This window comes from Oncorhynchus kisutch, linkage group LG6 (genome assembly GCF_002021735.2).
Source record: "Oncorhynchus kisutch isolate 150728-3 linkage group LG6, Okis_V2, whole genome shotgun sequence".
Classification (NCBI taxonomy): domain Eukaryota; kingdom Metazoa; phylum Chordata; class Actinopteri; order Salmoniformes; family Salmonidae; genus Oncorhynchus; species Oncorhynchus kisutch.
In genome coordinates, this window is record NC_034179.2 from 28,843,274 (window position 1) to 28,858,196 (window position 14,923).

The window sequence follows — 14,923 nt, forward strand, 5'->3', positions numbered from 1 at the left end:
ATTCCATGGGACAAAACTAGGTCCAGCGTATGACTGTGACAGTGAGTGGGTCCAGAGACATGTTGGACAAAACTCACTGAGTCGATGATGGCTCCGAAAGCCTTTTGGAGTGGGTCTGTGGACTTTTCCACGTGAATATTAAAGTCACCAAAGATTAGAATATTATCTGCTATGACTACAAGGTCCGATAGGAATTCAGTGAGGAACGCTGTATATGGCCCAGGAGGCCTGTAAACAGTAGCTATAAAAAGTGATTGAGTAAGGCCAGCTTCTTCAGGCAGAAGTTTGCATCCTGTAGCTCCAACTCCAAAAAGTTCTGGGACACTGTGAAGTCCATGGAGAACAAGAGCACCTCCTCCCAGCTGCCCACTGCACTGAGGCTAGGTAACACGGTCACCACTGATAAATCCATGATTATCGAAAACTTCAATAAGCATTTCTCAACGGCTGGCCATGCCTTCCGCCTGGCTACTTCAACCTCGGCCAACAGCTCCGCCCCCCCCGCAGCTCCTCGCCCTAGCCTCTCCAGGTTCTCCTTTACCCAAATCCAGATAGCAGATGTTCTGAAAGAGCTGCAAAACCTGGACCCGTACAAATCAGCTGGGCTTGACAATCTGGACCCTCTATTTCTGAAACTATCTGCCACCATTGTCGCAACCCCTATTACCAGCCTGTTCAACCTCTCTTTCATCTCGTCTGAGATCCCCAAGGATTGGAAAGCTGCCGCAGTCATCCCCCTCTTCAAAGGGGGAGACACCCTGGACCCAAACTGTTACAGACCTATATCCATCCTGCCCTGCCTATCTAAGGTCTTCGAAAGCCAAGTCAACAAACAGGTCACTGACCATCTCGAATCCCACCGTACCTTCTCCGCTGTGCAATCTGGTTTCCGAGCCGGTCACGGGTGCACCTCAGCCACACTCAAGGTACTAAACGATATCATAACCGCCATCGATAAAAGACAGTACTGTGCAGCCGTCTTCATCGACCTTGCCAAGGCTTTCGACTCTGTCAATCACCATATTCTTATCGGCAGACTCAGTAGCCTCGGTTTTTCGGATGACTGCCTTGCCTGGTTCACCAATTACTTTGCAGACAGAGTTCAGTGTGTCAAATCGGAGGGCATGCTGTCCGGTCCTCTGGCAGTCTCTATGGGGGTGCCACAGGGTTCAATTCTCGGGCCGACTCTTTTCTCTGTGTATATCAATGATGTTGCTCTTGCTGCGGGCGATTCCCTGATCCACCTCTACACAGACGACACCATTCTATATACTTTCGGCCCGTCTTTGGACACTGTGCTATCTAACCTCCAAACAAGCTTCAATGCCATACAACACTCCTTCCGTGGCCTCCAACTGCTCTTAAACGCTAGTAAAACCAAATGCATGCTTTTCAACCGGTCGCTGCCTGCACCTGCATGCCCGACTAGCATCACCACCCTGGATGGTTCCGACCTAGAATATGTGGACGTCTATAAGTACCTAGGTGTCTGGCTAGACTGCAAACTCTCCTTCCAGACTCATATCAAACATCTCCAATCGAAAATCAAATCAAGAGTCGGCTTTCTATTCCGCAACAAAGCCTCCTTCACTCACGCCGCCAAGCTTACCCTAGTAAAACTGACTATCCTACCGATCCTCGACTTCGGCGATGTCATCTACAAAATGGCTTCCAACACTCTACTCAGCAAACTGGATGCAGTCTATCACAGTGCCATCCGTTTTGTCACTAAAGCACCTTATACCACCCACCCCTGCGACTTGTATGCTCTAGTCGGCTGGCCCTCGCTACATATTCGTCGCCAGACCCACTGGCTCCAGGTCATCTACAAGTCCATGCTAGGTAAAGCTCCGCCTTATCTCAGCTCACTGGTCACGATGGCAACACCCATCCGTAGCACGCGCTCCAGCAGGTGTATCTCACTGATCATCCCTAAAGCCAACACCTCATTTGGCCGCCTTTCGTTCCAGTTCTCTGCTGCCTGTGACTGGAACGAATTGCAAAAATCACTGAAGTTGGAGACTTTTATCTCCCTCACCAACTTCAAACATCAGCTATCTGAGCAGCTAACCGATCGCTGCAGCTGTACATAGTCTATTGGTAAATAGCCCACCCTTTTCACCTACCTCATCCCCATACTGTTTTTATTTATTTACTTTTCTGCTCTTCTGCACACCAATATCTCTACCTGTACATGACCATCTGATCATTTATCACTCCAGTGTTAATCTGCAAAATTGTAATTATTTGCCTACCTCCTCATGCCTTTTGCACACATTGTATATAGACCCCCCCCTTTGTTTTCTACTGTGTTATTGACTTGTTAATTGTTTACTCCATGTGTAACTCTTTGTTGTATGCTCACACTGCTATGCTTTATCTTGGCCAGGTCGCAGTTGCAAATGAGAACTTGTTCTCAACTAGCCTACCTGGTTAAATAAAGGTGAAATTAAAAAGATAAAAATAAAAATAAAATAGATTTCATGACTAGAAGCTCAAAAGACGAAAACGTCATTTTTTTTTTTGTAAATTTAAATTTGCTATCGTAAATGTTAGCAACACCTCCGCCTTTGCGGGATGCACGGGGGATATGGTCACTAGTGTAGCCAGGAGGTGAGGCCTCATTTAACACAGTAAATTCATCAGGCTTAAGCCATGTTTCAGTCAGGCCAATCACATCAAGATTATGATCAGTGATTAGTTCATTGACTATAATTGCCTTTGAAGTAAGGGATCTAACATTAAGTAGCCCTATTTTGAGATGTGAGGTATCATGATCTCTTTCAATACTGACAGGAATGGAGGTGGTCTTTATCCTAGTGAGATTGCTAAGGCGAACACCGCCATGTTTAGTTTTGCCCAACCCAGGTCGAGGCACAGACACGGGATGGGCACTTCTTACGTACCATACGGTCAAGCTGCTCCCACAACAGCTCAATAGTGTTGAGATCCGGTGACTGTGCTGGCCACTGAATTATAGACAGTTATTGCGCTGGGCTTTACTTTGGTGCTGTGCTTTAGGTCATTGTCCTGTTGTAGGAGGAAATTGGCTCCAATTAAGCGCCGTCCACAGGGTACGGCGTTGCAAAATGGAGTGATAGCCTTCCTTCTTCAAGAATCCTTTTACCCTGTACAAATCTCCCTGTTTACCGCCATCAAAGCACCCACAGATCATCACATTGCCTCCACCATGCTTGACAGATGGCGTCAAGCACTCCTCCAGGGTATTTTCATTTATTCTGTCTCTCACGTATGTTCTTATTTGTGATCCGAATACCTCCAACTTGGATTTGTCTGTCCAGTGTCTGTGTTCTTTTGCCCATCTTAATCTTTTCTTTTTATTTGTCAGTCTGAGGTATGGCTTTTTCTTTACAACTCTGCCTAGAAGGCCAGCATCTCAGAATCGCCTCTTCATTGTTGATGTTGAGACTGGTGTTTTGAGGGGTACTGTTTAATGAAGCTGCCAGTTGAGGACTTGTGAGGTGTCTGTTTCTCAAACTAGACACTAATGTACTTGTCCTCTTGCTCAGTTGTGCACCGGGGCCTCCCACTCTTTCTGTTCTGGTTAGATGCAGTTTGCGCTGTTCTGTGAAGGGAGTTTACACAGTGTTGTACGAGATCTTCAGTTTCTTGGCAATTTCTCGCATGGGAATAGCCTTCATTTCTCAGAACAAGAATAGACTGATGAGTTTCAGAAGAAAGTACTTTGTTCCTGGCCATTTTTATCCTGTAATCGAACCCAAAATGCTGATGCTCCAGATACTCAACTAGTCTAAAGAAAGACCGTTTTATTATTTATTTAATCTGCATAACAGTTTTCAGCTGTGCTAACATAATTGCAAAAGGGTTTTCTAATGATCTATTAGCCTTTTAAAATGATAAACTTGGATTAGCTATAACAACGTGCCATTGGAACACAGTAGTGATGGTTGCTGATAATGGGCCTCTGTACGCCTATGTAGATATTCCATTAAAAATCAGCCGTTTCCAGCTACAATAGTAATTTACAACATTAACAATGTCTACACTGTATTTCTGATCCGTTTGATGTTATTTTAATCGACAAAAAAATTGCTTTTCTTTTAAAAACAAGGACATTTTTAAGGGACCCCAAACTTTTGAACAGTAGTGTATATAGCAGATACTATAGCTGGAGGATATGCATATTTCTTAACTTGCACAGTTTTGAAAGAGAACCTTTGACAGATATTGTCTTGCAATGAACATGTCATGTTATAAAATTGTCTGGAGAGATGGATAATTCATCACAAATATTTATTTTTTCTCAGATTGGTCAAGATAATTTCTTTGACACATTTCCAACATAGGTAAACATTTTTACAAAAATCACATGTCACAGTACTGAAGTCAAAGGCATATTCTCATTATGAATCATTACTAACTTCACTCATACAGTTGTATATTTTTATTGAAGTCTATTGAATTTAAATTATTCATAATGATTGTGTGCAACATTAGCATTGTGTAGTTTACATAGTCCTATTTACATTGAGTACATTCCCCTCAGTCTGTTGTCACCGTGCTCAGTAAGGTTGGAGGTTCTCCTTTAGTTGGCAGAGGGACACGGAAGAACCCACTCCAAAGCCTGCATACAGAGGTTCAGAGAACTGGGCCTTGAATTTGTGGATCAGCTCCATGGCCTCTGACACAGAGTAGAAGGCAACCGTGTTGGCAGCGTAGTCCAGGTACACTCCAATCCGTGTGGCCCGCGGGGCCTCTGGCAGGTCTTTGTCCATCTTGTTGTGCCATGCGGAGTAGCCCGAGTCAGAGCAGAGCAGGCTCCAAGACTTGTCGTTGTAGCCCAGCAGACTGTAAGAGTTCTTACCCTTGCGGCTGATGCTCTTATAGGCCACTCCGATGGAGAACTCCCCACTCCACTCTGCTTCCCAGTAGTACCTGAACCCACCCAGGCACTCCTTGCATAGAACCTGGGAGAAGCCATCGAAGCGTTCGGGGTGATCCGGGTAAAACTTGACTGTCTTCTTCCGCATCACTTTGTGGTTCCCCTCAGACAGAACCAGCTCTTTGTAGGCTGTGTTGGGGTCAAAGGTGAGCGGACAAGAATCTGAAAAAAATAAATATTTATTGGCATTATCAGAAAATTATATGATTTGAGTTGGTATAAAGAACAGACAAGAACAGATCACTCACATCTCAAGAAGTCTGCTCTAGTTTTGGGTTCCTGAAAATCTGCCCTGGTGGGAGCTGTATTAGAACAAAATATGGATTCTATCACCAGAGATATTTGGATTACAAACATATTTTGTCACAGATAATAAACCAATGTAAACTTTATAAATATGTACCTTTGAATCGTTTGTCGCCACCTCTTGGTGAAAGTATGTATACAGGGATATCACTTACTGTAAATGTAAAATTACAGTTGGTTATCGCAATACTAAACTCTTGCTGTACAAAAGCTATGTTGTAGGCATTTTAGTCACATTAATAGACTAACCTAACTTGGAGATTTTGCTCAGCTCCTTCTTACAGATGTCATCTAGATGCTCCTTCATGCCGGTGACAGTCTTGGTGACCTCTCCGAAGGAGAACTGAGGGTTGATTAGGACTTTGGGAACCATGGGCTCAGGAGGAACACACAGTGTGGGGAAGTTCTACACAGCACAAAATAAATGTATCAGTCTCGTAATGCAAATGCTGGATTCATATTTCTACCAGTCTATTATCAGTACGGATCCTGGTTCTTGTCTCAGCCCAATGTCTCTCCCCCCTCCAGTCCAGTACCTGTAGGAAGTGGATGTTGTCCTCTGTGTCGAGGATCTGGCGCAGCTCGACGTCTCTGCGCTGCAGCTCCAGAATCTCCTGCTCCAGCCGCTCCACATATCCCTCGGCCTGTGACATGGCTGCCTGCATGTTGGCCTTTATCAGCTGGCTCACTTCAACATGCCAGCGCTCCACCGCCTGTAGCATCTCACTGAAGATCTTATCACTGTCTGACATCGCCCGCTGGGCATTGCTCTGAGGTTAGGGGAGGGAGATACTGCAAATTACACAATTATCATTGTGTTATTATATAATTAAAATCAAAACATTGCAAACACAATTGTAATGATTGATTTAGTGCATCTATGGCAATATATGGTCCAAAATATGTATAATGAATGATACTATGGTGCTAAATTGAAGGGATGTAGTCTCATAAAAAGTACCAGAAATTGACCTAGGAAATGGAAATGGACCTAACCTTGAGAACGTCAACATTGTGTCTCAACTCCTGCAGTTCCTTCATCCGCTCCTGAATGATGTGCTGGACCTCAGACTGGGTCACCAACAGGTTTTTCTGTTAAAGGAGAGGAAGAAGTGGTTAGTAAACTGAGGGGCCATAATACCCCGTTGTCTTTAGAAGTTTCAAATGAGTTAAGCTGTATCATTGCAGTTGTCATGTACTGTTAGAGCGATTAGTGAGGGTAGGTTGTTCCAGTGTGTAAGAGCAGTCGTGCCTGTTTCTCAGCGCGCTCCTCCTCAGCAGAGATTATGTTGTGGCTGCGGTGCTCCCTGACGGTACACAGCACACAGATACACATCTGGTCAGAGCGACAGAACAGCTCCAGGCCCTTCTCGTGCTGCGGACAGATCTTCCTGTCCAGGTGACCCGTCTCATCAACCAGCTTGTGCCTCTTGAAGGTGGCAGACTCGTAGTGGGGCTTGATGTGTGTCTCGCAGTAGTAGGCCAGGCACATCAGGCAGGACTTGACAGCCTTACTGCGGCGTCCCACACAGAAGTCACACAGCGAATCCCTCTGGAGGTAAGGGAAGGGCTGTAGCTCGGGCAGTTGCCGGCGCACCTGGGTCACATTGGGCACGTTGCGCCTAAGGACGGGGCGAGGGGTGAAGGTGGCCCGGCATTGGGGGCAGTTGTACACCCCCAGGTGGTCATACTGGTCCCAGTAGACCTTGATGCACTCCAGGCAGTAGGTGTCTCCACAGGAGATGGTAACAGGGTCTTGCAGCACATCGGCACACAGAAGACAGGTGTAGCCATCTGGAGGCAGGGGGAAGTTCGGCTCAGCCATGGTCCTGCTGGGTCAGACTGAGACACAAGGAGATAACCAGTCAGTAGAAGTATAGAATCACACCCCACTGACCTGTATTAAACGGGAGTGAGACTAAAGCAAGAGCGCAGTCCCCTTCCACTGGTATTTAAAGGTGAGGCTGTGTTTTAGTGTAAACAGAAAAGACAACCTGCATGAAACTGGGAAGTGAATGTGACCATAGAGGAATGAACCCACATACCACCCAGCAACAGATACTCTTGGTTGGTTCTCTTGGCGAAATGTCTGTGATCATAGTCCTAGACTGTTCTCTCTGCTACCGGACAGCAAGCTGTACCGGAGCGCCAAGTCTAGGACCAAGAGGCTTTTTAACTGCTTCTAACCTCAAGCCATAAGACTCCTGAACATCTAATCAAATGGCTACCCAGACTATTTGCATTGCCCCCACGCTGCTGCTACTCTCTGTTATTATCTATGCATAGTCACTTTAATAACACTACCTACATGTACATGTTACCTCAGTCATCTTGACTAACCGGTGCCTCCTGTATATAGCCTTGCAATTGTTATTTTACTGCTGTTCTCTAATTATTTTAGACTTTTTATTTGTTACTTTTTTAGGTATTTTCTTAACTGCATTGTTGGTTAGGGGCTTGTAAGTAAGCATTTCACTGTAAGGTGAATACCAGTTGTATTCGGCGCATGTGACAAATATGATTTGAATTTGATTTGATCATCATGATGAACTTGTCATTCATTGAAAGCATGTAATGGAACATTGATTGTAAACAGGGATACAACTTTAAATTGCAGTATTTACAAAAGGCAAGTTGGTACAGCATTTTTGTTGACACAGCAGTAGTAGGTTTCATGATGGCTGATGATGTCGAAACAGCCTGTCCTGCTTCTTCTCCGTATAAGAGATAGGACACTACACCACCATGTGTACACCATATACAGTCGTTGGTGTATACCCACACAACATGGGGACAGGGCCTTACAGTAAACATATCCTAAAAGACAAAGTCAAATCCCTGCAAGTTCCTTTGGTGAGAAAACATGCCCTCTGTGTCACAATATCAGTTAAACACTCCATGTGTGGTTATGCTGTAAATTCTCTAGAATAGAACATTATTGACACAATATTAGTGGTGCTAGTACCAGATTAGCCACTACTGTGTTTCCATCAACATCCTTTCTTGTAGAACTGATGGGTTTCACTTCTTCAATGATTATGTCAATTTGTTTCTAAGATGTGTCACACATGAGGGAAGGGTTATGAATGAGTGAGTAAAAAAATGTACTATGCTTCATATTAAAGACATGCACAGAATATTAGACACAAAATTATGTGGTCGCAAATAGATATAAACATGAAATCCATATCATGGAATTCTTTCAGATGTCAACTGTTCATGTATAATGCTGTCCTCATTTATGGGCTTTTCTTCATGTTCGTTAATACAAAAAGCCTTTAGTCTCTGGACAGACAGAGGATAGGGCGTTGCAGCACCAGCTGTGAGCCAATCATAAAGGATGGAGGGGGAAGGAGCCAAGAAGGAGGAGAAAGGGAGGGGGTCGGGTTGAGAGAAAGGGGGGAGTAAACAAGAACGCATGCTCACGAGAGAGGCAGCAAATGATGTCATGGCTTGTGCTGGTCTGTGCTCGCTCTTTTCCTCCCCACCTTCTGCTCTCCATCTCCATCTCTTCTCTGTACATCGCTATCATCATTGTGAAGGTGGTGTGAGTGGCAGGGCTAGGAGGAAGACACGCAGCATCAGCACAGGCATCCCCAACATCATCGTCACTCAGAATTCCTTCACCTAACAGGTAAACATGTCTACACTTAAAGTTATCCTGTACTTTAGTCTATGTATTGACCAGTAAGAAAGAGGTCAAAACACAATACATGACACCAAATCATAGAAATGAGCTAAGCCATCTATTTGACAATTTATTACGCTCACTGTCCTCTTTTTGGTGTACTTTTATTTTGTGCTGCATCATACTATATTTGAATGTACTGTACATATATCATGGGGCACTATTGCATGATGTTTGTGCTTAACTTGTGGAAGGTATGTTAAATATGAATTTACATATGTTAATGTTTCTTTACATTTTGAGTATCAGATGCTGCATGGCCCAGTGTCTTTCTCTGGTCTGTTAATAATTAATGCAAGTGTGTTGAATGAATCTATTTGATCCAAGCCTTCATGACTTTATTGATAGATTCCTTAACTTGATTCATCTCACAGCACCCCCCTCCCCTCGCCCCCTCTTAAAAAGCAATAACAACTCACACCCTTGCCTTTCTTGAACTTTTTGTACTAGCACTGACTTTGCTGATAGCTACTTTTTGAGGAAAAATGTACTGACTATGACTGAGATATGTGGTTGTCTCACCTAGCTACAGTATACAGTGCATTCAGAAAGTATTCAGACCCCTTTACTAGGGGTCTGGAAAAAAATAGAAAATGGAAGAAGTTCAAGATGACGGTCAATCACCCTCGGTCTGGGGCTCCATGCAAGATCTCACCTTGTGGGGCATCAATGATCATGTGGAAGGTGAGGGATCATCCCAGAACTACACGGCATGACCTGGTCAATGACCTGAAGAGAGCTGGGACTACAGTCTCAAAGAAAACCATTAGTAACACACTACGCCGTCATGGATTAAAATCCTGCAGCGCACGCAAGGTCCCCCTGCTCAAGCCAGCGCATGTCCAGGCCCGTCTGAAGTTTGCCAATGACCATCTGGATGATCCAGAGGAGGAATGGGAGAAAGTCATGTGGTCTGATGAGACAAAAATAGAGCTTTTTGGTCTGAACTCCACTCGCCATGTTTGGAGGAAGAAGAAGGATGAGTACAACCCCAAGAACACCATCCCAACCGTGAAGCATGGAGGTGGAAACATCATTCTTTGGGGATGCTTTTCTGAAAAGGGGACAGGACGACTGCACCGTATTGAGGGGAGGATGGATGGGGCTATGTATCGCGAGATCTTGGCCAACAACCTCCTTCCCTCAGTAAGAGCATTGAAGATGGGTCGTGGCTGGGTCAACCCAAAACACACAGCCAGGGCAACTAAGGAGTGGCTCCGTAAGAAGCATCTCAAGGTCCTAGAGTGGCCTAGCCAGTCTCCAGACCTGAACCCAATAGAAAATCTTTGGAGTGAGCTGAAAGTCCGTATTGCCCAGCGATAGCCCCGAAACCTGAAGGATCTGGAGATGGTCTGTATGGAGGAGTGGGCCAAAATCCCTGTTGCAGTGTGTGCAAACCTGGTCAAGAACTACAGGAAACATATGATCTCTGTAATTGCAAACAAAGTTTCTGTACCAAATATTAAGTTCTGCTTTTCTGATGTATCAAATACTTATGTCATGCAATACAATGCAAAGTAATTACTTAAAAATCATACAATGTGATTTTCTGAAGTGTACCTATGATAAAAATTACAGTCCATGCTTTGTAAGTAGGAAAACCTGCAAAATCGGCAGTGTATCAAATACTTGTTCTCCCCACTGTATATATATAAATGAAATGCCCAGAGGATGTGGTGTGCTGACTGTATCGCCTTAATGACCAAATCTCTCCCAATACCTCCTCATTTCCTGTCTCCGTGGACTCGGTGTCCTCCCAATGTTATTTAAACATTATGGCAGTGTAGTTTCAGAAACTACAGCAGTCTCGACTGTATGCCTTTCTCTTGCATCCCATCCTTAGTGTTTTACCTCTCTATCTATAGGGCAGAATGGCAGAGGGCTCCGTATCAGTAGCAGAGGTGGAGACGTCCTTCAAGAAGTTTGCCATTCATGGGGACACCAAGGCTACTGGGAAGGAGATGAACGGGAAGAACTTTGCCAAACTCTGCAAGGACTGCCGGGTCATCGATGGCAAGAACGTCACTGCCACCGATGTGGACATTGTCTTCACTAAAGTCAAGTGAGATTCGGTCCAGTTTCAAACCTCCACACTGACAGATCTGCAGTCATCTTTCTAGGAAAGAGGGAATACGGCCAGAGGCCCTCAGAATACCATATCATGAGTAAAGGTAATACTCTCAAAAAGTTTTTCTGTGTATTTTAGGGCGAAGACAGCTCGTGTGATCGCCTTTGAGCAGTTCAGCCAGGCCCTGTCAGAGTTGGCCCCGAAGCGTTTTAAAGGGAAGTGCCAGGAGGAGGCGCTGCAGCAGCTCTACGGCCTCATAGCAGGGAGGGAGCCTGCCAACGCTGGCGTCACTGTGAGTGTCTACCTGTCAGCAGCACACAGCCTGATAATAGTACAGTCTCAGAGAGAGCGTGTGTTTGTGTGTCCGCTGTGTGTGTGCATATCTGTTTGGTGGGTAAGCTCTTTGTATCCTCATCTCTCATTCTCCCTTTCCCTTTCTCTTTTCCTGCTCATAGAAAGTGGCCAAGGCAGCGGCGGTGGACAGACTGACAGACACCACCAAATTCACAGGGGCACACAAGGAGCGGTTTGACGAGTCAGGCAAAGGGAAGGGCAAGGCCGGGCGAGTAGACATTCCAGATGCCAGTGGCTATGTGGGTGCCTACAAGGGCAAGGGCACCTATGAGGATAAGGTCAAGGAAGCATAGGCAGGACAGAGGGAGAGAGAGATATGCTCAGTCAGTTACCCCAAATACCCCCCCTAAATAGTGTAATTTAAGTGAGAACTTGTGTAAATGTATATTAATGCACATACTGCGCAGGTAGGATGGGCTGGTCAGTCACTGAGTCAAAGTATTATATATCCTTTAACGTTGCATGTTGGGGTGGTGGTTGTTAGGATGGAGAGGGGAGGTGTAAGGGTGAGGAGTAAACCTGGATAGAAAACAAAACAGTGACCAAATTCTATGTCAATAAAAATGTGAATAATATTTAGATATATTCACCTTCCCAAGCGCTCCAACCCCTGACCCTATCCCTCCCAGCTTCACTAGATGCCTCTGTATGAGTCGTTTTTACTTGTTTATGTGTTGTGTATAATATATACTGAACAGAAATATAAACGTATCAGGGACAGTAAAAGGCCACTCTAAAATGTGCAGTTTTGTCACACAACACAATACCACAGATGTCTCAAGTTTTGAAAGAACATGCTCCAGAGCTGTAGCCAGGGAATTTAATGTTCATTTCTCTGCCATAAGCCACCTTCAATGTCGTTTTAGAGAACTTGGCAGTACATCCAACCGCATACCACGTGTATGGGGTCGTGTGGGCGAGCCATTTTCTGATGTCAACTTTGTGAACAGAGTGCCCCATGGCGGCAGTGGGGTTATGGTATGGTTAGGTATAAGCTACAGGTAACAAACACAATTGCATTTTATCGATGTCAATTTGAATGCACAGAGATACCGTGATGAGATCCTGAGGCCCATTGTCGTGCCATTTATCCGCTGCCATCACCTCATGTTTCAGCATGATGTCATAAGGATCTGTACACAATTCCTGGAAGCTGAAAATGTCCCAGTTCTTCCATGGCCTGCACACTCACCAGACATGTCACCCATTGAGCACGTTTGAGATGCTCTGGATCTACGTGTACAACAGTGTGTTCCAGTTCTCGCCAATATCCAGCAACTTTGCACAGCCATTGAAGAGGAGTGGGACAACTTACCATGAAATTATGAATTACAAACCCTTAACCAACAATGCAGTTAAGAAAAATAAGAGTTAAGAAAATATTTACCAAATAAACTAAAAGTTTTAAAAAGGTTAACAGTAACGAGGCTCTATATACAGGGGTACCGGTACCGAGTCAATGTGCAGGGGTACAGGTTAGTTGAGGTAATTGAGGTATGTACATGTAGGTAGGTGGAAAGTATTCCCAAACATGTGAAATCCATAGATTAGGGCCTAATGAATTTATTTAAATTAACTGATTTCTGTAATATTGTAACTCAGTAAAATATTTGAAGTTGTTGCATGTTGCGTTTATATTTTTGTGACCAGTAACCCATGACCCAACATTTTGTGCCCTCTAGTGTACAAAACAAGTTAAAACATCCCTAGACATAACATATACAACACATGAAATTATATATAGGCAGGCCAAATGCCTCCTTCAGCCTCAGTCATCACTCCTATTACTGCAGGAACTCACTTAGTTCTCTACTACTACTACCACACATTTTGCCTTATCATTGAGGTTGCTACTAACACTAATGCCCTAGATTTATACACTGCTTTCACCCAGCCTTCTCTACTGATGTCCTTAGCTTTCATCTGCTCTGCTATAATAACTGTATATTGTAAATAGAGATAGTTGAATGGATGGATGAATGAATGAATAAACAAATGGATAGATGATGTAATAGATTAATGAATGGTGAATGAATGAGAAGAGATTTCCACTGTATCTGTACAGTGTAGCGCTTTGCCTGTGCTTTAGAAATGAAGAGAGAATAAGAGACCGATGAGGACATTCCTCCACTCCTGCAGTGAGGAATGACTAAATGAATTGTTCTGTTGGAGGACTGGGAGCCTCCTGACTGCACTGCATTGTCTCCTATTGGGTTGTTGTTCTGTCCCTACTGATCACGGTCTGTTGTGTTTTGTATAGTTTATCTGTGTCTCCCTCTATTCTGAAAAGCTATAAGAGTATGTACATGTTCAAATAAATCACTGAGCAGCAATTCAGACCATGTGAAAGAGTATTTTTCTCACACGCACGCATGCATGCGCACACACACACATACACACACACACATACTTTATCAAATGATATCAACGTAGCAGGGATTAGTAAAATTCCATGGGGTACTGCACACCCAAAAACACAGTATCTGTCCCTAATACCCTTACAAAGCCAGTCTGCCTCCTCTGCTAAGTCCCATACAATTGCAGGTGGGGTGCAGCAAGGCTAGAAAGTGAAGTATAAAGTTCCATGTGACATTCTCAGCCATGTTCAGTGGAAGTGGAAGTGTGCTTTGGTGAAGTTCAGAACTGTTCAATTCACTGTAGCGCTCTGAAAGCACATGACAGTGCCTTCCTTGTATGTGAGGGTGTATCTGTGTTGTGTTTTGTCCTCTCTCCCAGGTATCGTGCTGCTGTATGTGTTTAGGACGGCCCTGGGACATGTGGGACCGGGGAAGTGAACCTACTCCTCGAACGGCCCGGGACAACCCTGCACCACCAGAACACTGTGAGAGAGAGACAGTACAGAGGAAGAGTCTATATTTCAGTGTTTGTCATAGTCTGTTTGAGTCTCAATGAGGATGTGTGTGTATAGGGTGTATGACAGACCCAGCATCCTGTGGCTGCTGTGTGATGCAGAGACTGGTAGGGAAGCTGCATAAATATTTTGACAGTACTCTGACCCAACTAGAGAAACACATGGATACAGCCACGACTGCACTGATTGACATTAAAGGTTAGTCCTATCTATGACCTATCTGTGTGTTTTACTATCAGATTATTGACGATCCAAGTCCCTATAAATGTGACTAGACCCTATTGTAACTGCTCTAGTAGAAATAAGAAATAACCCACTGGGCACAATTCATCGTCCATTCGACATTGGTTCAATGTAATTGAGTTGAAATGACATAGAAACCATGTTGATTCAACCACTGTGTGCTCAGTGGGAACTTAACTACTGAAATATGACCCTTTATAGTTTCTCAGGTCCTACACAACTCATTCCTCCCTGTATATCTCTGACCATTTTTCTACCCTCCTTCCTCTCCCTCCCCCTCTCTCTCTCCTGTCTAGAAAGCCGTACAGTGTTCTTGATGGCGTTGACACACTGGCGTTGGTGCGTGGGTCCAGTGAGGAAAAATCATAGTTGCATACGAGCACGTGTTCATCAACCTGGGCCAGGCTCACAACGTGTCCTCAGGGGTGTTCACCGCACACCTCTCTGGGGTCTACAGTCTGGCCCTGA

The 14,923-nt window shown here is 44.5% G+C and overlaps 2 protein-coding genes across 3 annotated transcripts; one reads left to right on the forward strand and one right to left on the reverse strand.

Annotated features, from left to right (window-relative positions):
* Window positions 1-4,256: 4,256 nt before the first annotated feature.
* On the reverse strand, window positions 4,257-7,161 carry LOC109892104 (tripartite motif-containing protein 16-like). Of its 2 annotated transcripts, none has more exons than XM_020484523.2 (7): window positions 6,483-7,161; window positions 6,227-6,322; window positions 5,767-6,000; window positions 5,480-5,636; window positions 5,328-5,384; window positions 5,173-5,226; window positions 4,257-5,086 (listed from the first exon to the last, which is right to left on the reverse strand). In XM_020484523.2, the coding sequence occupies exons 1-7, from the start codon at window positions 7,053-7,055 to the stop codon at window positions 4,545-4,547; spliced, it is 1,713 nt and encodes a 570-aa protein (XP_020340112.1). In that variant the 5' UTR covers window positions 7,056-7,161; the 3' UTR covers window positions 4,257-4,544. The 2 variants fall into 2 exon arrangements, with proteins under 2 accessions (XP_020340112.1, XP_020340111.1); XM_020484522.2 differs by having other exon boundaries at window positions 5,173-5,250.
* A 1,458-nt stretch (window positions 7,162-8,619) lies between these two features.
* Window positions 8,620-13,677, forward strand: LOC109892628 (tubulin polymerization-promoting protein family member 3-like). The gene is made up of 4 exons (XM_020485312.2): window positions 8,620-8,864; window positions 10,784-10,980; window positions 11,125-11,278; window positions 11,442-13,677. The coding sequence occupies exons 2-4, from the start codon at window positions 10,790-10,792 to the stop codon at window positions 11,631-11,633; spliced, it is 537 nt and encodes a 178-aa protein (XP_020340901.1). The 5' UTR covers window positions 8,620-8,864; window positions 10,784-10,789; the 3' UTR covers window positions 11,634-13,677.
* Window positions 13,678-14,923: the final 1,246 nt, after the last annotated feature.

What these genes read in the sequence shown, in the direction of transcription:
- LOC109892104 (XM_020484522.2), bottom strand. Translation starts at nt 7,055, where the DNA reads ATGGCTGAGCCGAACTTCCCCCTGCCTCCAGATGGCTACACCTGTCTT. An exon ending in ACAATGTTGACGTTCTCAAG is followed by an intron (nt 6,001 to 6,226) that starts GTTAGGTCCATT and finishes CCCTAACCTCAG; the next exon opens with AGCAATGCCCAGCGGGCGAT. An exon ending in TGGCGACAAACGATTCAAAG is followed by an intron (nt 5,251 to 5,327) that starts GTACATATTTAT and finishes CTCTGGTGATAG; the next exon opens with AATCCATATTTTGTTCTAAT.
- LOC109892628 (XM_020485312.2), top strand. Translation starts at nt 10,790, where the DNA reads ATGGCAGAGGGCTCCGTATCAGTAGCAGAGGTGGAGACGTCCTTCAAG. An exon ending in ATTGTCTTCACTAAAGTCAA is followed by an intron (nt 10,981 to 11,124) that starts GTGAGATTCGGT and finishes TGTGTATTTTAG; the next exon opens with GGCGAAGACAGCTCGTGTGA. An exon ending in CTGCCAACGCTGGCGTCACT is followed by an intron (nt 11,279 to 11,441) that starts GTGAGTGTCTAC and finishes TCCTGCTCATAG; the next exon opens with AAAGTGGCCAAGGCAGCGGC.